Source organism: Nycticebus coucang, chromosome 18, assembly GCF_027406575.1.
Source record: "Nycticebus coucang isolate mNycCou1 chromosome 18, mNycCou1.pri, whole genome shotgun sequence".
Lineage (NCBI taxonomy): Eukaryota > Metazoa > Chordata > Mammalia > Primates > Lorisidae > Nycticebus > Nycticebus coucang.
This window is the reverse complement of record NC_069797.1, coordinates 1,058,931-1,083,612: the sequence shown is the minus strand read 5'-3', so window position 1 is coordinate 1,083,612 and position 24,682 is coordinate 1,058,931. Positions and strand designations below refer to the sequence as shown.

Genomic DNA, 24,682 nt, shown 5'->3' with positions numbered 1-24,682 from the left:
AATATTTGAAACACACACATTTTGTTATATTATCTGAAATGCAAATTGGAGTCCAAACAAAGATGTTTAATAAAAATGTATAGTATTGAAGACTTTATTATAGAACCTTGGGGACTAGACATGAGATTTTAAAGAGTAGAAGCACTGATACAAGTATAAAAACAAATTGCTTCACCTCCAAAACCCCTGGAAATGGCCCCACTTGGCTCCCATTTAACCTAGCTTCATCGCAGTTTAAAAACTGCCTTCCAGCCGGGCGTGGTGGCTCACGCCTGTAATCCCAGCACTGTGGGAGGCTGAGGAGGGAGAATCGCTTAAGCTCAGGAGTTCGCGACTCGCCTGAGCGACAGTGAGACCCTGACTCGTGAAAAAAATGGAAAAACCCAGCCGGGCGCCGCTGCGAGCGCCTGTAATCCCAGCTGAGGCAGCGGGGTGCCCGCAGCCCGAGTCTGAGTTTGTGGTGAGCCACGCCCACTGCACTCTGCTCAGGGGCATAGGGTGGGACCCTGTCTCAACAACAACAAAAAAAAAAAAAACAAAAAAACTGCCTTCCAAGATGTTTTATTAACCAAACTGAATTTCATTCTTTTCCCCCTAGATCAGTAGCTCACAGAGTCCTAAATGAGACATGATGCATAAAATTCTGTAAGGGCAAAAGACAAAAATCTGTTTTTCTGACCCAGGAATTTATAATGGAATGATTAACTAACTTGACTTTTCCCTCAAAATAACATTTCAGAAGCAGAAAAAAAAAAAAAAAAGCTGACATTTATTGAGTACCTTCTATGTGCCAGACAATAAGCAGTATTTTACTTACTCCTCAAAATAACCCTATGAGGTAAGGGTTATTCCATTTTGTAGATGTGAAAATAATAATAATAAGAAGAAGAAACAGAAAAGTGAGGTGGTTGAGAGAAATAAATGAAATGAATCAGTGATGAGCTCTTAGGTAAAAGGATAATATCATTTCTGTAAAGGTGAGACACCTTATGAGGAAAGTCTACAACCAAGCACCTATTTTCAATTTTCAGTTTAACTACAATCCTCTCGAACAGGCTGCTGGGATTTCAGTGGCCCCAGAAGACATGTTCATCTCTTGTGGTAAGCTTAGATAGAATGTTTCAGGAAGTTTCATTGTGTGTGTTGTTTTTTTTTTTTTTTTTTTTGATTGCTCAACTGATTTTAATAACATGGCATAAAGCCCCTAGACTTGACATAATCATTATGTAAAATACAAAGATGAATACTGTCTTCTTTTAAAAATATAAAATAAATAAGCAAGACATGTGAAAATAGGCAAGTTTCCATTAAATAAATGAAAAGTTTAAAAAAAAGGAAGTTTTCCTTTCCATGTCATTTGAAGAAGGGAAATTATCATTTTAAACAATATTCAAGTTTATTAAACAAATTAAGAAATTAGAAAAAAGTATTATAAAATGTTTAGCTTGCATCAGCTTCAAGGTTTATTTTGCTCCCAAATTTTGCATATAACTGAACTTTCAAATCTGCTAACACCCGCTGAATTGATTCCACTCTGGATTCTAAGGCATCGATTGTTTCTTGCAAATTTTTCTTTGCTTCTTCTAACATTTCTTGTGTTTCTTCTTGAGAATGGCTAATGAAAACATCACCAATTTGATAAGGTATCATTAAACAGTCTTCATCTGCAAGCGTGATGTCATCACAAGCATCTTCTAAATTCTGGAGCTGTTTCTTTTTTACTTCTATTTCTTCCTTCAGCTCTGTGATTCTACTCGTATTCTGTGCAAATTTGTTTATCTTTTGTTGATCTTCAAAAGCAACGTTGACATCTTCTGCAGCCACCTTCTTCATGGTGGCCGCCAAGTTTCATTGTTGAGGCTCTCAGGGCTTTTCTGGGCTTACTTGGCCAGCTCATCGCTCAGTGTCAGGCTTTATCATAAAGTAGGAATCTGGTGGATGCCCTGCTTCCTCCTGGTAACTTTTTTCTTTTATCCTCAGGATCTGCTTTTATGCTTAACAGATCATTAGCTCCAAGGTTAGGTTTACCTTCAAGGAAACTAAAGCAAATTAAAATTCTGCCTTTCCCTCTTCTCCTCTGTCAGTTTCCTGTTAACCCATCAGTTTCCACACAGTTTTTGCTGCTATGCTTTACTAGTGAAAGAGGGACTAGTTAGGCTAGCTCTGACCTTTTCCCTTGAGATCACCAAGATACGATAACACAAAGTTGCTAGCTGATCAACCCTGAAAAGTCCATTTAAAAAACAAAAAACAAAGATTTCTGTGCTCCTTAGCATGATTTTCCCCTCATTTTTCATGTCCCAGCCACCTTGATCTTGTGTGATATTCTTATATCTAATACTACACAATACCCTGTACAAGCACAGATATGGGCACAACCCAAAGATTTGAAGGAGGTAAGTGGCAGAAGAAATGTTTTAGCATGTAGTCTACCATTTCAACAGCCAAGAAACACAGACATCAGAGGGCCCCAGACTTAGTTTACCATGGTCTCAAGCCAGCTCTACAGCTAGAGAACCCCTAACAAGTTTAACACACTAATTCTCACGTGAATTGTATTTAACTCACAGTAGGTCTAAGCCCAGGACCTCCTGAAGCATGTATCCATGCTGGATAGGCGGGAAGGTCCATAGCCCGCCTGTGTACTGTGAAATCTCTGCTCATTGTCTTTGCTATTCATTGGCATGTCTCCCTCACACTCTGTTAACCTGCTTCATACCCACATAAGCTTCAGCTGCCCATCACATGTGCTAGACTAAGTTCTCCAATCACTGTAACTTCCAGTTGTCCATTTCCTTTTGAATGTTTGCCTGGTGGCTATCCAAATGCAATCAATACGATAGCACACCTTGATGTGACAGTGTTGCACATGCTTTGGGCATATGACTCAGAGGTTCTCATTCAAGACCACACAAGGTCCACTCCAGACAAAACTAAATACTTGTTAGGTGGCTCCTGTGGCTCAAAGGACTAGGGCGCTGGCCCCATATGCCAGAGGTGGCGGGTTCAAACCCAGCCCTGGCCGTAAACTACAAAAAAACAAACAAACCAAAAAAAAACTAAATATTTGTGGAATCACAAAAGACTCAAATCTCAGAAACAAATTCAGTAAGTACGCCATGAGTCATATACGACCCCCTTGACATGCAGTGTAAAAACTGATTCTAACACCAAGTCAGTTGCATATAACTTACATACAGAAGCAATAAAAAGTAACAAATATTTCATGAAATTAGAAAGGATCATTTTGTTTTCAAAGCTTTTATTACATCTTTGTAATAAAACACCCTGGCCTCAAGGAAAAATTTTTTTACTAGTGTGGTCTTGTGTTAATTGACGGACAATAGTGGGTATAAACAGTGATACCTACTTACAAGGACTTTATGAGAATTAAATTAGATCACCCATGTAAAACATTAGCATAGTAAGTGCTTAATAAATGTTAGCTATTATTGACTTTATATTCATCAATATCATCACATTTACTAAGTGGTGAAAACCAATACTCAATGATTTGCCAAGTTAGGAATCCAGAAAGAGAAATTAAAAATTTCTGATAAGTTTGGAAACGTAGCGACAAATAAACATTTAAAGATGGGGAAAAGAAAGAAGGAAGAACACTGAGGGATGGGGCAAGGCAGTGTTTATTTTTCACAGTATAATTTGATTTGAAAATCATACTTCTTTGTTAATATTTAGAGATTTGTGAGGCTTAGGAAAGTATTCTACAACAAATCAATTGTTTTTTAACATCATAGAAAGAAAAACCTGAATGTCTTCAGGGAGAAAACAAAATTGTATGAAGGAGGTGGTCCTAACAGTCCTCATTAGGACTGCGGTTTGGATTGAAAGAACCATTCGAGCTTCTCCCAAAAGTCCCCTAAAAAACAAAGCTGAATGGGGATCATGACCAGAAGGACAGCATAGTCACTAGAGAGGCTAATGACTTCTAGGAGGGCACAAACCAATTCCCCTGGAAAAATCTTTGCATCTTTCCTATTGAAGCACATCTCCTAACCCCGTCTTCATCGCTTCAATTCTAGCCTTTCTTGTGCTTCTGATAAAGTAGTAACATGAGGAGAATATAAAGGTCACAAATGGTTGGTGGAGGCAGAAAGGTGGTCAGGAAACCACTTGTCATTGGTGTCTGAAAGGCTGGAAATTTAACTTGGTCCACAGTCTCACAAAGCTGTCAGAGGGCACGTGGAGACCACTTCCTTGAAAGCAGTAGAACAGAAAGTAAAGAGAAGACAAGGGACGCTAGGGTCCATGGATTTGAAATCTTTCTACTTGAATCTGAGTACTAGCATCAAAATCAACCCAATTACTCAGTCAACAGGCATTTGCTGAATTCCTACTACATATAAGAAGTGGCAAAATATTTTCTTAACATAAGATATGACCTCTGTCCTCATGAACATTTTCAACACACAAGGGCATATTTGCATGTGTCAAATCCAAAGTTACTTGGAAGAAAACCAGGCATCCCTTTGAAATAAGACTTCCTTTCAAACAGAGTTTATGATTTACTCTGCCATGGACTATGTTCGGGCCAGATGCATAACCATGTTCTGGCAACAAGCAGCATATGGACCCTGCCTGCACTGCCGTCTGGTGAGAGAACAAAGGCATAAAAAAGTGGTGATCCTTTCACTATAGCTCGATCTACTTCATGAGCTTATTGCTTCCTTGAATAACTTTTCTTCAAGTCTTAACAACTTAACAACTATTATTCAATTATTTAAACTTAATACTTTATTTAAAATGCCACTTTAAAAAAATATACTTAACTAGAACTCCTCTCAACATATTCCTAGGTATACTTACACTTTTGATTCTCAGACACAGATGCACAGAGATATACAGAAACAGACATACATATGTATAGTCATGTACATGTATCGTCACACATACATATACACACAACCGCACACCCTATGTGTGTATGTCACTATTAGTAAATGCGTAATATATAAAGACATATTAGAAAAGGATTTTGCTAAAATCACAAAGAAATATTGCTTAGATAGAACTAGTTTCTTCTCCCTTTTTCTAAATATTTAAAGTCAAATGCAGGCCAGGCACAGTGCCTCACACCTGTAATCCTAGCATTCTGGGAGGCCAAGGTGGGGGACTGCTTGAGCTGAGGAGTTTGAGACCAGCCTGAGCAAGAGCGAGACCCTGTCTCTAAAAATAGCCAGGCATTGTGGCGGGTGCCTGTAGTCTACCTACTTGGGAGACTGAGGCAAGAGGATCACCCAAGAGTTTGAGGTTGCTGTGAGCTGTGATGCCTTAGCACTCTACAAAGGGCGATAAAGTGAGACTCTGTCTCAAAGAAAAAAAAAAAAGTCAAACACACAATTACCTTGATAGAAAAAAGTTTCTTTTTTTTTCCTTTTTTTTTTTGAGACAGTCTTATTATGTCGTCCCTCAATAGAGTGTCATGGCATCACAGTTAACAGCAACCTCAAACTCTTGGGCTTAAGTGATTCTCTTGCCTCAGCCTCCCAAGTAGCTGGGACTACAGGCACCCACCAGAATGCCCGGCTATTTTTTTATTGCAGTTGTCATTGTTGTTTAGCAGGCCTGGGCCTGGTTCGAGCCTGCCAGCCTCGGTGTATGTGGCTGGTGCCCTAACCACTGAGCTACGGGTGCCAACCCAGAAAGAAGTTTCTTTTCTGGTACAATACAAGGTACTTACCCCAAACTTCAACCAAGTTTTCACTAGAGTATTAAAATGATGTTTACATATTTATGTTTTGATGGAAGAAATCGTGTGTATTCTTTTTCACCAGATACATGGTAACCATACCAGTAGCCTATGGAGCCTATACCAACCTAAACTTTCTGCATTTGCTGACTTTGAGAATCTCTCTGAAATTCCTACTTGTATATCTGCACAGCATTACTAACACAGGCTGGTCTGTTGGGAAGGGAATTGCACTGGCACTAAGAACGATGACCACCACTCCTCAGTCCCTCGATGTGTGCCAGGCACCGCACACATCATTTTTGCAAGCATCGTCTCATTCTGTAGGAGCAGTACCTGCTAAGCGCAAAACACAAGATGTGTTTAAAACAGCACCCAACCACATATCACCAATTTAATTTAAATAATCAAATGTATTATGGTTGTGCATTTCTTATCTGAAATGCTTGGGACTAGAAATGTTCCAGATGTGAGACTTTTTCAGATTTTGGAGTATTTGCATTATGTATGTGAGACTTTTTCAGATTTTGGAGCATTTGCATTATGTATGAACCTTACTGGTTCAACATCTCTAATCCAAAACTCAAAATGCCCCAGTGAGCATTTCTTATAAGTGTCGTGTTGGTACTCAAAAAGTTTCAGATTTCAGAAGTATTTCAGATTTTGAATTTTCAGATTAGGGACACTCAACCTGAAAAACAGTTAGTTAGAGATATATAGAGATATTTGAGAACCTTCACAAATTCAGACATACACTAAAAGTAACTCCAGAAACTATTGTGAATGCTGGACTGACTAGCTTTTCTTTTCCATTCAACCGTCTTTTACCTTTTGAAGTATGGCTTCTTATAGGACTGTTTGGACAAATATACTAGCATTTTGTTTGAGGAGCCTTTAAATCTGTAAGTTAGATGTCTACTTGAATATTTTCCTGTGTCAAATGTGGCTGAAGCTAAAATCACTCATCTTTGGTGAAGCTTGATGAAAAGGAGGTAGATAAAATCCTCAACCCACTGAAAATACAGTCATTAGTATTAAAATAATGGTCTTGTAACTGAAAATGATAGTTGTTACACTGGCAATTAAATATCATCATTAGCCTGGCACCATTAGTTACGCCTATAATCCTGACACTTTGGGAGGCTGGCAGTGAAATCGCCCTTTACAAATCAATAAAGGGGTAAAAGGCGAGAATGGGGAGGGTCAGTAAGTGCCTAAAACTCTAGGAAGGCACATGCCCCGCCAAAAACAATGATAATCAGCCACAGTCCCCTCATTTGATAATAACTGGTCACTGTTCCTTTGTTTGCCTCTCTGTAATTGGTACTCTGGAGTCACATAGTTCGTGGTTGTAAAAACTACTAACTTGCACCATAGATAACATCACCTTTCGAACGGTAGTTTCTGAGGTATCTTCCAGGCCCTGCACTCTGATAGAAGAACTGACCCATCTAGACCCATGGCCCATACTAAGGAAATGATTTAAAAGGTCTCGGGACACCCCTCCCCATCCCAAGAACCGACTCAACAAAGAACATTTCTACACCCCTAAAGTTCCATCCTGAACCCAGACCATTAGCAGACTCAACTGCCTAGGCTTCTGCCTGGCAAAGTGTCTTTAAAAATGCTTTCTCCCATTCGATCCTGCAATCCCATTACTGGGCATCTACCCAGAAGGAAAAAAATCCTTTTATCATAAGGACACTTGTACTAGACTGTTTATGGCAGCTCAATTTACCATTGCCAAAATGTGGAAACAGCCTAAATGCCCACCAACCCAGGAATGGATTAACAAGCTGTGGTATATGTATACCATGGAATACTATTCAGCTATTAAAAAAAATGGAGACTTTACATCCTTCGTATTAACCTGGATGGAAGTGGAAGACATTATTCTTAGTAAAGCATCACAAGAATGGAGAAGCATGAATCCTATGTACTCAATCTTGATATGAGGACAATTAATGACAATTAAGTTTATGGGGGGGGGAAGCAGAAAGAGGGATGGAGGGAGGAGGGTGGGGCCTTAGTGTGTGTCACACTTTATGGGGGCAAGACATGATTGCAAGAGGGACTTTACCTAACAATTGCAATCAGTGTAACTGACTTATTGTACCCTCAATGAATCCCCAACAATAAAAAAAAAAAAAAAAGAAAAAAAAATGCTTTCTCCCTAATTTTCAGGAAGATGGATTTGAGAAATTCCTGCCAGCCCCTCGCTTGGCACCTGTGATATTAAACTCTTTCTCTGCTGTAAACCATGCTGTCTCAGTGAATTGGCTTCCACTGGAGCAGGAGGCAATCAACATGAGGAAGCAGTAACAGAGGGAGGATCGCTGGAGGCCCAAAGTGCAAAACTAGCCTGAGCAACACAGTGAGACCCCATTTCTGCCAAAAAATAGAAAAAAAAAATTAGCCGGGTGTGGTGGTATGCACCTGTAGTCTCAGCTACCCAAGAGGCTAAGGCAGGAGGCTGCTTAAGCCCACGAAGCGGTGGTTACGGTAGGCTATGATCATGCTACGTATGCCATGCCAGCCTGAGTGAGAGAGCGAGAGATCCCATCTCAAAAAAATGAAATATATCACTACAGCTAGCATTTAATGAGCATTCACTCTGTCAGAATAACTGATTTATATGTATTATCCTACCATTTAAAATTTGTATTATACCCATTTTACAGCAGAAATGAGAAGTAAAATAATTTATCTAAAATCAGATAGCAATTAATTAGCCAGGATTTGAAAAGATCCACAGACATCAAAGCCTACACTCACTAGGTTATGGTGTCAACATTAAAAACTCTGACTAAACACAAAACGTTTAGGTTACCACTCATACCAAATTAATAAACCCAAGAAATATCCCTCTGCCCCATACAACTGTTTCCTGTCCTCTATCCCTACACACTCCCAAAAGATAAGTTCGTGCAGTTTTCTAAGCTTATATCAAAATTAAAGGAAAACAAAAGCGACATCAACAAAAAATATAAATCCTTCAACATCTTAAAAAATAATATTGTCTAGTGGAATAAAGACTGAAGTACGAATGATAAAGAATAATGACTGTGAAGATATGCACAGCTTTCAGTACAATACCTGGCTACTAACCGATAGAGCATCTTAGTTTAAAACAATCAGCCTACGTGCCTGTTTTGGAAAACACTTCCAGGTACTATATACATACCAGTGTTAGGAAGGAAAGCAAGCCCAGAAATTAATTAAGAAATGAGTGGTTTTAAGAGCAGCATTATGAGAAGAACTTTCTAATGAACTTTGTCTCTATACTTAGAGGGAAATCTTCCTACAGCTTTCCTCCCCTCATTTACATATCTGTGCAGGCCTATTCTTTTTATTTTTTTCTTTCAAGCCCCTTTGCCCTTTCAATCATGAAGCATATTACTCCACTGTCAGTGCAAAGCAGTTCCTAATAACAGGGAACCCAGCTGGGATAGGAAGAGGGCAGCGGGCTCATGCATTAACATAATAATCCAACTGTGTTCCCATAGGCCCTAAGGGCAGACAGCATATTAGGTAGGCCTCCTGTGCAGACCCTGGTGGAAGCTGCCTATCACCTGCCTATCAACCTGTGGCAGCTATAGCTAACTCAATAGCACCAGCTCCTGCCAAGCAGTGGTGCCCAATTACCTTACTACAAAAGACAGAAATCCATTGTTCTATGTCTGTTTAATGTACTCAATGCATTTCCTTATTTATGATTTGAATCTACGTTTCTGCATCGTTTCCAGGGGAGTGACTTATTGCCTTTTAACTTTTTAAAGTCTAGTTGTCCAAAGGCCATTCTGCTGCAGTAGTTAGGAATGAGACCAAAATGTGAATTTCAAATGTAAGAGCCCAAGCTGGTAAAAAGCTAACTCCTTGGTTACCAATGGTCTAAAGATTCTTCAATCAATACAGGGGACCAGAGGTGTGAGGAAGACCTGAATGGCAGCCATCACTATTTCCTGGTGGGGACTAAAGTAAGGGGAATTCTACATCAACACCTTCCTTAAAGTTACTTAATTTAGTGCAAGCATATCCTTCAAGCATAAGCCTTTGTGCACACACACACACTGATCCCGATGTGGGAAGTGTGTGGATGGATCGCTACAATCAGTTGGAAGCATAAAGAACCATAAAAGATACTACAAAAATTATTTTTTTAACTCAAATTATTATTGAAGACTCTTAAAAAAAAAAAAGCTGACCCATGGTATGCATTTTACTGTTTGCACGTATAACATGCATGTTTTATTTTAATACTGCTCAGTTCCTGGAATCTTTGATCTATGTGTGATTTTTCTTTCTGTGCTGTCATACATATCAAGTAAAAAAAACCCCAAAGGTATCTTCCACTAAAAAGGTATATTTAGAACATCTTACACAAGATCAGCTTTAAAACACCTCATCAGATGTTTGAAATCATAATTCACTTCAGTAAATTAAACACAGTAGTTTCATTCCTTGAAATTTCTCTTTAAAAAGAAGGGGCATAATTTGATATTTAATATGAAAAAATTGCTTTTAGAAGTATTCTAAATAATGTTATTTAAAAGAACATGAAACTCCCATTTTGGCTAGGGAAAAATTTTCTACTGATCAGGTATTTCTAAAAAAAAAAAAAAATGAGTTTCTGGAAATGTTATATTTAGTCTTTTATGTGTATTTTAATAACAAAATGAATCTTCCAGTCAAATGAAAGTGCATTTATCTAACATTTCTATGAATTTTAAATGTTAGGAAAGTAACACTATTATTTAAGGCAAACAACTTGATACATTTTATGTACTTTCTAATAATTAAGCAAAAATTAAATTTCAAGAGCCATATCTACACATGGCACTGACTGGCACAATTATTTCAGTTACCTTAGCATTTACAGTTTTTGCAATACATTATAACCGACAACAGTGACAATTCAGCAACTTGTCAGTGCTTTAGATTACTTCCTTACATATCAGAGAGGGTTTTATATAAGGTAAATACCCTCATAATGAAGAAATTTGTTTGCTCTTTACCAAACAACCTGGGGAAAATTCAAAGACAGAACAAAAAAAAAAAAGAATTTTTTCTTTTGTGGGTAAATCCTGAGCTATTTAATGTACCATAGTATGTTACAGGTTGATGGAAGTGTAAAGACAAATACTGAACTCCATTATACATATTAATACTTACATATGTGTTAACAAAATTACACACATCCCCTTCTTGATCTTTTGGGGATCCAGGAGATTTTTGTTCTTCAAAAATTCTTATATTTTGACAAAATGTAATGCATCTTCTAAGTCATTAAATACAGAAACTTGATTTCCAATTAGAAAACAATAAACAACAGCCATGTGGTGACAAGATAAATAGTGGCCAGACTTTACCACTTGGATTCCTTAAAGGGATATACTGCCGCTCTAGGGTAAACAAAGAAAAGCATATATATGAAATGGAAATCTAGCCATCCCATTAGCAAGAACTTGATTTTAACTTAAATACCAACTTACTCAGCTAGTAATTTGGTCTGCAAAGGATGATAGAAAGGTAATAAAGACAGAATTGCATTATTTCTAACATTAGCAATTCAACTTTGGATGAGCTTAAAGTTTTAAAAACACAGAAAGTAAAGATAAATGAAGGAAAATATTATTTAAAATTTTAAGTGGGAGTGAATATAAAGTCATGTGAAATAAATTATATTTATCTTTAAGTGTGATATGATAATTTTAAAATCTGCTCCCACCCCCCTGCCACCAGTTTCTATAAGCTATACATGCCTATATTTGAAATAAGCCGCACCTTCATTTTTAGTCTACTAATACAGCATTCCTTTCCCTCTGGAGAATTACCTAGAAAGGACCCTCCTCTCCCCAGTGAAAACCATTTGATCTGAAGGACTTTACTCAAGTTAATTTGATAGTGTAGATGTGGCTTCAGAGAGGGTTCAGAGCTAGTATATTTTGACATTTCTGCCAAGAATAAGATTAAGTATGAAATATCGAAATTACACGTTAAAATAGATGCTATTTTACTTTGTTTCCTCCTGAATAGCCCTTCAGCTGTTGAGGCGCATACATTTTTCCCCAGGCAAAATCCCCAGGTTAAAATAACTGAGCCTCATATCTTTAGGAAACCCAGCTTCCCAAACTGATACTTAGGTATCTGATGATCTATCAGCTGTAATTCATTTCATATGTAACCACGTAAATCTTATTCAAAAAAAAGAAGAAAAGTAAACCACTTGAAACATTTCTCATCTGTCTACTGTTTATATTGGATACAGTTGATGACAATACTTAATTTTATATTATTTCTTTTAAAAATGTTAATCTTTATTATAGAAATTAAGTTAGAAGTCATAAGGATTCAAGAACTGACCACTTTTGCCTCCAAATCATAACTTTCCTATCAGGGCTGCCCTCTTGAACAGCATGCTACTCCACATTTGGCATTGGGGAAAGGACCCTCCCATCTGTCAAAATCTACTCCTATCACTTTGCAACTTCAGCCTTTTAGGTAACTTAAGTGTCAAAGACCACCATTCTAAATAGTAACAGATGTTCCAAAGCTATTACTCCAAATCTCTGGTGAAGATAGATATAACTGTGAATTGAAACTAGAGAAATTCATCAAATAAGTAAAGAAGTAAATAAATGTTTTAAAAAATCTTTCAGACCATCATACATAGATTAAAAAGAAAGTTTCAAGATTGTACTCAACCTCCAAAAAACTAACAGAAATTAAAATTCATATTAAATCATCACATTCCAACAAAGCCAAATGGATTTACATTGCAAACATTTTTATTTAGCACATATTCTATCACAAAAAGTTTATAGATTATTATCTCAACACCCACTCAAGTATTAAATTATTACGCATTAAGTTACTAAAAGAATTTTAGAAAGAGATCTTAATTGCCTGCTCTTAAAATTTAGCTCTTATTTCACTTTCCTGAAAAACTACACATAAACAGAATTAAAGAACTAAAGACGAAAAAATAAGAGAGGGTAGAGGAGCAGGCAAAGTAAAAAGATATCTGTGAATGAGGAAGTAAATAGAGCAGGAACTAGAAAACATTCTACTTCCTTAAAATTGATAATATCTATGTTTGAAGCATAATTGAACATGGTATATGGTATTGATACACCACACAAGGAGAAGACAGAGCAGCAGCAGTAATGTGTTGGGGACAAGTGAGTAAGAATAGTGCCAATGGACAATGATGCAACTCAAGATAAATACAATAAGAAGAGGGCCAGGCATGGCGGCTTATGCCTATAATCCCAGCACTCTGGGAGGCTGAGGCAGACAGCCTGAGCTCACAGGTTCGAGACCAGCCTGAGCAAGAGCGATATCCTATCTCTAAAAATAGCTGGGCGTTGTGGCAGGCACCTATAGTCCCAGCTACTAGGAGGCTGAGGCAAGAGAATCTCACTTGAGCCCAGGAGTTTGAGGTTGCTGTGAGCTATGATGCCAGGGCCCTCTACTAAGGGTGACAACTCAGACTCTGTCTCAAAAAAAAAAAAGAGGTGAGTGACTAGTAATAGAGGCAGCTTCTAGAGGATAGAAGAAGTTACCTTTTAGTCTTCTCCTTAGATAATGCCCATTTAAAGTGTGTGTGTGTGGGGGGGGTGTCTTGGGATTAAGGAGTAAGGGGGAGGCACACGTGGAATTCCTTCAGGAGACAAAGCAAGAACAGCTCCCCGAGCCACAATAGAGTGGAAGGCTACATTTACTTTTGGACCTTAGTTCTAGAGCTGTGGCTCCCATTCCCTCAGATCAAATCTTGCCTTAATCCACTCCAAGAAATTGACACTGGGAGATATTTTGTTAATCTGAATACTGCTTGCTTAAAATAATCCGTTAATTGGGGCTCAGGAATATTTATGGTACAGTGTCTATCACTGACTCCACTTGCAAATCAAAACAGAAAAACAGATGACTAGTCCTGTTAGGTGAAAGCAAATAATGTTCACAATGGGGGTAACCAGTAACAGAACGCAGGTATAAAAGGAAAAACACAGATCACCCTTTGTCAGTGAAGTAACAACAAATTCTGCTCTGGGGAAAAAAAAATAATAAGAAAATAAAAAATACAGTTTCTTCCCTCCTGTTCCTTGCACAAGAAACCAATTTTATTCTTGCTTTAATACTTAAAGCTAGAAACAAAGAGATAAATCAATTAAGCCTTGTAAACTGCTCCTAGGAGCTTCATTTTCCTCAAGGAGTTAAAAGAAGCCTTGACCACTACACAAAGAATATGAAATCTCTGCACTAAATTGCTAACACATATCTCCAATTAGATATAAAGACATTTTTTATGGCTTTTATGCCAAGTTTCTATTACTAGATGCTAAAGAATTGTGTTGTAGCTCTTAAAAGCGCTAACACTGACTAATCGTGCTGTTGATAACAATGCTTTATGATTATATCTCAAGAAAAGAAGCAATGAGGCTTTTATACACTTTTGTGTTACATGATAATGTTGAACAGAAACAAAAACAAGTAGCAAGGTCAACCAAAAATCTTCCGTTTTCTCTTCTGATACTTTCATCTAGAGGTTAAGAAATCAAAAGTTGTCATTGGAATAAATTCAGTTAAAAGCTTTTAGAGTTACCAGAATTAAGCACCACCTAAAATAGCAAGTGTATTCAGATTTTCAAAAATTTTATATGTCTAAACTATGTAAAATTATACCTATAAACCAAATAGTTAAAGGATAACAACAATTTTTAATTACTAATTTCATTAGTAATACCGATATAAAAAAAAAGAGGTCAACTATTAATAAGGTACAGATTTCCCACCACTGAGATTTATTATGAATTCATTTTCAGCCCAGGAAGCTGAGATCTAAAAATCTCTACTCTAAAACAGTTAAAAGTTGAAATCACAGTACTACAAGGGAAGCATCAGAAATTTAAGAACAAATCTTAGTACACATAAACAATGTAGATCCTAGCTATTGACTTATAATTTAAACTTACAACCATAATGGCCACTTATTTCATGACAAATGATAACATGCTTGTTAGCTTATCTATTTGGAATAAGAATAACAGCTTAGAGATTTCAATCAAGCACAGAAGTTCCTTTTCATTCATCTATTTTGGTGTATACGCTTCTTAAAACTACACAAAAGAAAAAATCAAAACAGAAATACACTCACTAAAATTTAAGGTGACTCCAACAGAAGGGTTAATTAGGGAAACAAATTTCGTCAGACTGTTAATAATGGGGATGACACATACTATGCGCCCATAAGTAATTCGCGGGTATCTTTGATCTGCAGCCCCACGTAGTTTCTGTTGCCTACCGTAGCCTGGCCTCTGGGACTCTCTCAAAACCAGACATCTGAGAGAGTCCCAGATGCCAGGCTACGGTAGGCAACAGAACGTGGCTCAGTGAGTAGGGCGCCAGCTCCATATGCCGAGGGTGGCGGGTTCAAACCCAGCCCCGGCCAAACTGCAACCAAAAAATAGCCGGGCGTCGTGGCGGGCGCTTGTAGTCCCAGCTGCTCGGGAGGCTGAGGCAAGAGAATTACGGAAGCCCAAGAGTTGGAGGTTGCTGTGAGCCGTGTGACACCACGGCACTCTACCCCGGGGCGGTACAGTGAGACTCTGTCTCTACAAAAAAAAAACAAACAAACAAAAAAAACCAGACTTCTGGCTACTTTGTTGTTTTAGACTAATCTCCTCTCAGGAGAGCTAAAGAAATGACACCAGGCAAGGAGGGCCCTGGCAAGGGAAAAAACATTACAGTATTAGGAGATCTCTTTTTGAGTGGATGAGAGTATCAAAATTGTCTTCAAATTTCTACAGGGTCTTAGGAGCTCTTCTGTTCTGTGATAATACTCTGGCATAATTTAAATAGAATGTATACATTATACCTTTAAGTCCTATCAATCATCTTTAAGAATTCACTGAATGTTAATCACAGAATATTACAATATGTAGGTGAAAGTTATGGGGAAAAATACAAATCAGATTAATGCTTCACCCATCTGTTAGGGTTGGGTGACGAATGATAAAACAAAGATTTTAATTGTCAGCTGAAGGATTACACCAAAATTGTGGGACAATGTCTAAGATTTGCAAATACAGTCGAATGCCTCCCATTATGCCAACTTTCTATCCTGTTTCTTATAACTGGGATTTTGTTGAAAGAACCTCAGCTAATAAAACCAGAAAGGTTTTATTAAAGTGGACTTCTGTAAAGTGCCTCTGAGGAAACCAAGAAAGAACAAGAAGAAATAATGCCTGCTTAAAAAAAAAAAAAATAGCCAAGTCAAGAACAAAATGTTATTTTTGTAGTGAAAATATCACCAATATTTTTCCCAAGGGAACAAATAATCATGAATATCTTAATGCCTTTTTGGGTAATATTGGTCAATCTCAAAAATCTACACAGTCGGAGTAAGAAAAAATGATTTACCATTTGTTACATATATAGAATATAAGCCAAGTGGGAAATGGCTTAGTTTGCAAACTTTAATATTTTATACTAAAATTTATTTTTATCATTTCTAATACATGATTATAGATTTAAATAATATATAAAATCAAATGTTACACTGAAAAATGGTATTTATATTGTTCTACAGAGTGATGGAAAACTCACCAGATTGCTAAAATACTCAACACAATCATCTCAGGTCTATTGTTAAGAGAGATTACTCGTTTTATGTTTCAATTGTCATGTAATAATAAAAACATATCACTTTATAATGACTTCTACTTTGTCCTATATTTCATAGATTAACAATTCTAATACTCTATTTTACTATAACACTACCTACTCTGTTGACATCTATTATAATTACCAAAACAGATAAAAATTTTCAGAACATAGACACAGGAATCGCAATCTTATGCAATCGTAATTCAATTATGATTAATTTTCCAAGTAAAAACAAAAGAATTATGTTAGAGCCAGTCACAAAAGAACAACATTATCTGATTCTGTTTACATGAGGTTTCTAGAATAGTCAAAATTTATAAAGACGACTGGTGGTTTGTCAGGAGGTAGTGGAAAGGGGAAATGGGGACTTAACTGTTGAATAGATACAGAGTTTCAGCTGAGCAAAATGAAAAAGTTTTACAGGTAGACCTTGGTGCTCACACAACTTAATACCAATAAATTATACTCTTAAAAATTGTTTAAATGATACATTTTATATTATGTATATTTTACAATTCAAAAATTTTACAAGTAAAAACTCAAAGACAATGAAAATTCAGAGATCTTTTATTTTGACTGTCTCCTCTTAACTAAAGATGCATAAAGTTTGTGAGAAGCATTACCAACCACACTTTAAGTTACATATTTATATTATCAATATTCAAGGAACAAACAAAAGCATAAAATCAGTCTCAGAACACATAAGCAAAGTGGATTCCAGAAAGAATGTTCCCCAAATTTCCTTAAATGTCTGGAGTTCTATACTTTGTATCAAGAGTACTGCTGCTAAGTACAAGACTATCTTTCAATGTTATTCTGTATTTCTAGAAGAATTCAAAAGTCAGAATTTCAAGACAACAATGACATTTACAATGCTATACACGAGTAGCATTGTAGTCCTTTTGGGCACCAAGGACTGGTTTCACGGAAGACAATTTGCCTACACACCCGGACAGGGGATGATTTTGGAATGATTCAAGCATATTAAATTTATTATGTACTTTATTTCTATTATTTTTACATTGTAATATATAATGAAATAATTATACAGCTCACCTTAATGCAGAATCAGTGGGAGCCCTGAGCCTATCTTCCTGCAACTACATGGTCCCAGCGCTAGCATCACCACTACCTCAGATTATCAGGCATTAGATTCTTATAGGGAGTGCTCAACCTAGGTCTTTTGCATGTACAGTGTACAATAGGGTTCATGATCCTATGAGAATCTAATGCCACCACTGATCTATCAGGAGGTGATGCGAGCGATGGAGAGTAGCTGTATATACAGATAAAGCTTCATTCACCTGTGTGTGCCACTCACCTTTTACTATATAGTTCCTTTCCTAATAGGCCACAGACTGATACTAGTTCACAACCCAGGGTTGGGGACTACAGATGTATAAAAAAGGGAACTCTCATACATACACTGGTGGTGGGAATGTGTACTTAGTACAGCCACTGTGGAGAACAGTATGGAGGTTCCTCAACATACTAAAAATAGAACTACCACACATATAATCCACTATTCCACTACTGAATATACTATTTCAAAAAAAAAAAAAGAAATCAGTATATCAAAAACATAACTGTACTTCTATGTTTTTTTGTAATACTATTCACAATAGTCAAAATATGAAACAATCAACCTAACAATCAATCATCAGTGAATGAATGGAGAAAGAAAATGTGGGGTCTGTGTGTCTCCATGTATATGTACAAATATGTGTGTCCAATAAAATATAATTTGGCCATAAAAATGAATGAAATCCTTTCATTTGCAGCAACATGGATGGAACTGGAGGATATTATATTAAATGAAATAATCCAAGCACAAAGAAACAAATATTGAATGTTCTCACTCACATATGGTAGCTAAAAAATTGCATCTTGTTTAGATAGATAGAGAGCAGTTTTTGGTTATTCGAGGTCAGGAAGTTTGGTGGGGAGGAGAGGATAAAAAGACTTTGATTAATAGGTACAAATATAGATCTGGTAGAAGAAATAAGACATACTGTTGGAATCTTTAATCCAGCGAGAGTCTATCTTAGTTAGAGAACTCAAACGTATAAGCAAGAAAGGGACAAGTGATCCCATCACAGGCTGGGCAAGGGATTTGAAGAGAAACTTTTCTGAAGAAGACAGGTGCGCAGCCTACAGACTTATGAAAAAATGCTCATCATCTTTAATCATCAGAGAAAAGCAAATCAAAACTACTTTGAGATATCATCTAACTCCAGTAAGATTAGCCCATATCATTAAATCCCAAGACCAGAGATGTTGGTGTGGATGTGGAGAAAAAGGAACACTTCTACACTGCTGGTGGGAATGCAAATTAATACATTCCTTTTGGAAAGATGTTTGGAGAACACTTAGAGATCTAAAAATAGATCTGCCATTCAATCCTATAATTCCTCTACTAGGTATATACCCAGAAGACCAAAAATCACATTATAACAAAGATATTTGTACCAGAATGTTTATTGCAGCTGATTCATAATTGGTAAGTCACGGAAAAAGCCCAAGTGCCCATCAACCCACGAATGGATTAATAAATTGTGGTATATGTACACCATGGAATAATATGCAGCCTTAAGGAAAGATGGAGACTTTACCTCTTTCATGTTTACATGGATGGAGCTGAAACATATTCTTCTTAGTAAAGTATCTCAAGAATGGAAGAAAATGTATCCAATGTACTCAGCCCTACTATGAAACTAATAACTAATTTATGGCTTTCACATGAAAGCTATAACCCAGGTATAACCGAAGAATAGGAGGAAGGAGGAGGGAGGAGAGGGAGGGTGATTGGTGGGATTACACCTGTGGTGCATCTTACAAGGGTACATGTGAAACTTATTAAATGTAGAATATAAATGTCTTAACACACTAACTAAGAAAATGCCAGGAAGGCTATGTTAACCAGTGTTATGAAAATGTGTCAAACAGTCTATAAAACCGTTGTATAGTGCCCCATGATCGCATTAATGTACACAGCTATGATTTAATAATAAAAAAAAGAAGACATAATGTTGGATAGATTGGTATGGTGACTATAGTTTATAATAATGTATTGTATATTCCAAAATAGCTAGAAGAGAATTATTTGAATGTATCTAGCACCAAAAAATCATAAATATTTACGATAATGAATACCCTACGTACATTTATGTGAACTTTACACATTACCAGAATCTCTTAAATTATCACATGTACCCTGAAACTATGTACATCCATTATACAAAAGTAAAAAATTGTTTTAAAAATGTATTTGCTTAATGGTATCTCATAAGTCCTATTGGCTATCACTATCTTCACTCATTTTCATTTTTTTTCTTCTGACTGACTCATTTCAGAACTTTCACTTCAACTTCACAGATTCTTTTGCTTAATCTAGCCTACTTTTGAAGCTTTCTACTGAATTTTTCATTTCATTGAATTCTTCAGCTTTAAGATTTCTGTTTGATTCTTTTTTAAAATATCTATTTCTTTACTGAATTTCTCATTCAGATCACAGATTGTTTTCCTGATTTCAGTGAATTATCAATTTGTATTCTTTTGTATCTTGCTGAGCTTCCTTAATATTATTATTTTGAATTCCTTTTCAGATAACATAAATTTCTATTTCTTTTGGGTCTTGTTATTGAAGAATTATTGTATTCCTTTGCTGGTGTCATTTTTATTTGCTTTTTCTTGTTTCCCATTGATGTCTTTCTCTTCTAAATTTTATACAGTGCTTTCATAGGGGAAGACTTTCTCCTGCAGAAGGGCTTGAGGATGCTGGTTAGGCAGGTTTGAAGGGCTCCGGTTCTAAGTAAGCGCAGTGGTGATGTCTTTTTGCAGCTTGAGGCACAACAGATTCACTCTCCACAACATGATTAAATGCAATTCACTAAGCTGATGTCTGTTATACTTAGGCATACTCTAGGTGCTCAGTTCCCAGGCTGAGATGTAGCTGTGTTTCTGCCCTTGGTGGCAGGGCATTGTACTGGCACAGATTTGAGAGAGAAAGGATGCTCCAGAGGCTTGGGCCCAGAGAGCAGAGCACAGCTGCAATTTGGAACCTGGAACCAACGGGGCACAAAAGCCACTCAGGCTCCAGGGGATAAGGTACAAAGCAGTGGTGACTCTGTTCCCTGCAATGGTGAGACATGACAGTAGCACAGGTTCTGTGAGGCCATGTGCAGTAGCAACAAGGTCCCCAAAAGGCTTGTGTCTTTAGGGACTGGGAGCAGAGCAGTAATAACTCCATTTCCTAGAGAAGTAGGGTGTTCCAGCAGTTGGATTGAGGGAGGTTAGCCTAGTTCCTGGTAGGTGCGATGCTGTGCCTATTTGGCTGGAGGGCATAAGTATAGCGGTGTAGTTCTGCAAAGGTTCTGATTCTCCTGGGGAGTTATAGCATCTGCCTTGCTCCAGCAAGCATAGCTATGGAGGTTGGCAGAACCTCTAGATTCTTGGGGTTCAGGTGCCATATCAGCTGTGGTGCTGGAAAAGTCCATTGCTCCTGTGTGCTGAAAGCTTGTTCCAATATGTGGAAGGCCTGAAGATTTTTTTTTTCTTCTCTCTGAAGCCATCCCTAGTTTCTGTGCTCTACATAATTTCTATTGCTTCTTTACTATTCTCTGGTGCTCTCTTTAAGGTATTTTGCTCAAAATGTAGTTGTTTATTCATTTTGGCAGGGTATTTATGTGGGAAAGGAAGATTGCTAGGAAATTCTGTATCTCTCCTCTGGTTGCTTTCTGATATTACTTTTCCCTTCATTTTTAGAATAGAACTCCAATTGTAAGCTGAACACACTGCTACCCAGCTAGACTTTCTAGTGTTCTACTTGTACATGCAACTAAACTCTTATCTTTGAGATGTAAATCAAGTATTTTATTAATATATTACATCCAGGTTGTCTCCTTAAATGGAGTAGTACGGCCTTCATTTTTTCTTCCTTTTTCTGTTTACTGGAATTTTAATTTGAGGACTGGAGCTTGGGGAGCATTTTTGGGCCAGGAGACAGCCTTCTAATGGGGCCAGAAGAATAGAACTTTGGGTCATTTTGACTAGGGAATTGCCATGCTACCTCTGGGTTGACTACCTCTTTTACATAAAGGGGAAATTCATATATCTCTTGTATAAGCTATTCTTATTTGGGATTTTTTTTTTGTAGGCAGAAAAAACTTAAGAACAATACATAGAAAATGCATAAAGGTGCAATTTTCAAATAATAGAATATAATAAAGTATACCTAACATCGGAACTATACTGAATATAATTTGAAATAATATGATATCTAGCTAGGTACTTTAAGAGCTGAATTACTTTTTGCACCTATGATAACTTAATAGTGCAGAGCTGCCTTTTTCATAAGAGCTATTTTAACTAGACTAAGATGATATCTCATTATACTTTTGTTTTTAATGTCTCCAGTGATTTGTTATGCTGACCATTTTTTCACATACCTGCATGTAGTTTGACTTTATTTATTTATTTATTGAGACAGAGTCTCATTCTGTTACCCTGGGTAGAGTGTCATACCTCAAGACAACCTCAAACTCCAGGGCTCAAGTGATCCTCTTGTCTTAACTTCCCAAATAGCTGGGATTATAGATGTCCTTTGCAACACCCAGCTAGTTTTTCTATTTTTTTAGTACAGAGAAGGTCACACTCTTCCTCAGGCTCATCTCGAACTCCTGAGCTCAAGCAATCTACCTGCCTCAGCCTCCCAGAGTGCTAGCATTATAGGACTGAACCACCAGGCCTGGCCTGTAGTTTGACATTTGCCTTTAATGTGTTGTTGATTTTTCTCTCTTGAAAGACCTGTCCATTATTAAGAGTGAAGTGTTAATGTTCCCTATGATTACTGAATTGCAGTCTAGCCTTTCCTTTATACGTATTAATGCTTGCCTTATATACTTCAAAGCTCCAGGGTTGGTTGTGTAAATATTTATAATTATTACATCATTTTGCCAAACTGACCCCTTTATCGCTATATAGTAAAATTCTTGATCTCTCTTTATAGTGTTTGATTTGTATTCTTTTTTTTTTCTTTGTAGAGACAGAATCTCACTTTGTCTCCTTCAGTAGAGTGCCATGGCATCACACAGCTCACAGCAACCTCCAATGCCCAGGCTTAGGCGATTCTCTTGCCTCAGCCTCCCAAGTAGCTGGGACTACAGGCACCAGCCACAAGGCCCACATATTTTTTTGTTGCAGTTTGGCCGGGGCCGGGTTCAAATCCACCGCCCTTGGTATTTGGGGCCGGCGCCCTACCCATTGAGCCACAGGCACCCCCCTGATTTGTATTCTTTATATCTGATACAAGTACAGATATTATTCCTCTCTTGTGGTTTCAAGTTGCATGGACTACCTTTTTCATATCTTCACTTTTATCTATGTGTGCCTTTGTATATAATATTATAATTTCAGGGCTAGGCATGATAATAAAGTAGCTTGTCTTCCTAACTCCCCCATTTGTCTCTTTCTATCCTCAGGATATATCTCACTTCAGGAACTCATGATGCTTCCTGTGGGATAGACTACAGGAAACCTTAGATGGAAGGAAAGCTGCTTGTTTACCTTAATCTCATGGTAGAAACTGTGAATTTGGAGGAAATTTTACACACACTTGGTGCTGGGCAGAACGGGAGGAGTGATGTCACAGATATGGAAGTCTGATTCTCTTAACATGTACTCAGTGTTTTTTTCATTTCACTGTGGTTGCAGAAACTGTGTGATCTTCATGTTTGGATACTAGAACATTGTTAGTGATAAGCTCAGAGCTGTATATTTGTTTTTGGTGTTCTTGGGGGAAGGGGTGAAACCAGTTTAGTTCTGTGTCACCATTTTGGGACTTGAAATCTCTGAACAAATGTTTTACATTTTGGGAGTTCCAGAGAAGAGACAGAGAACTGGATAAGATACTAATTTAAGGAAATAATAGCTGAAGACTTTCTAATTTGGGGAGTAATATGGACATCCAGATCCATGAAGCTCAAAATTTCCAAATAATTCAATCTAAAGAGCTCCTCTCCCAGGCACATTCTAATCAAACTTTCAAAAATGAAAGAGAAATGAAGAATGTTAAAGCAGCAAAACAACAGATCAAGTCACATATAAGGGACTCACCATTTAACTATCAATGAATTTCTTAGCAGACATCTTGCAGGCCAGGAGAGAATGGGAAAATATTTAATTTTCTAAATGAAAAACACTGTCACCCAGAAATCTAGCTAGCCTTCATAAATGAAGAAGAAAGTCTTTTACAGGCAAACAAAACCTGAGGGAATCATAATTACTAGACTTGCTTTACAAGAAATACTGTAAGGAGCTCTTCGAGTAGAAAGAAAAAGATGATAATTACTATTCTGAATATATATACATGAAAGTATAAAAATCACTGGTAGAGGCAAAAACAAATAAAAAATACTCCAATATAGTAATGGGGTCTGTAAATCATACATATCTTTTTTTTTTTTTTTTTGTAGAGACAGAGTCTCAATGTACTGCCCTCGGGTAGAGTGCCGTGGCATCACACGGCTCACAGCAACCTCCAACTCTTGGGCTTACGCGATTCTCTTGCCTCAGCCTCCCGAGCAGCTGTGGCGCCCGCCACAACGCCCGGCTATTTTTCTGTTGCAGTTTGGCTGGGTCTGGGCTTGAACCCGCCACCCTCGGTATATGGGGCCAGCGCCCTACTCACTGAGCCACAGGCACCGCCCAATCATACATATCTTAAGTATGAAGTTTAAAAGTCAAAACAGTGAAAAATAACAAAAGCAACAGTAAGTTGTTTCAAAATATACAATATAAAAAGAAACAAATTGTGACATCAAAAACATAAATGGGGAATAGCGTAAACATCAAAAGTTTTTGATGTAATGGAAGATAAGTTGCTTTCAGCTTAGAATAGTTGATTATTATTATAAGATGTTTCATGTAAGTCTCCTGGTAAACACACACACACAAAAATACAGCAGATATACAAACAACAAAGAGAAAGAAATCAAAGCTTAGCAATACAGAAAATAAACAAGCCACAGAAGAAAACAACAGGAGAGGAAGAAAGAAACAAAAGACAAAACAAACAGAAAACAAATACCAAAAGGCAATGACAAGTCCCTATCAGTAACAATTTTGAATGTAAATGGATTAAATTCTCTAGTTAAAAAGACAGAGTGGCTGAATGGATTTTAGAAAAAAGTTCCAAATCAAGAAAAAGGAAAAAAAAAAGAAAGATCCAATTCTATGCTGCTTATAATGTACTCAATTAAGCTTCAAGAATACACACAGGCTTAAAGTGAAAGAATGGAAGAAGAT

General features: G+C 37.2%; 1 protein-coding gene and 1 pseudogene across 1 annotated transcript; both read right to left on the bottom strand.

Annotated features, from left to right (window-relative positions):
• LOC128570204 (sodium/bile acid cotransporter 7-like) overlaps positions 1–24,682 on the bottom strand; it is a 124,759-nt pseudogene that overhangs the window by 24,837 nt on the left and 75,240 nt on the right.
• LOC128570192 (prefoldin subunit 4-like) lies at positions 1,441–1,839 on the bottom strand. The gene has a single exon (XM_053569148.1). It carries the CDS (start codon positions 1,831–1,833, stop codon positions 1,441–1,443), a length of 393 nt encoding a protein of 130 aa, XP_053425123.1. The 5' UTR covers positions 1,834–1,839.

Excerpts from the sequence above, each read along its gene's own strand:
- LOC128570192 (XM_053569148.1), bottom strand. The coding sequence starts at position 1,833 with ATGAAGAAGGTGGCTGCAGAAGATGTCAACGTTGCTTTTGAAGATCAA.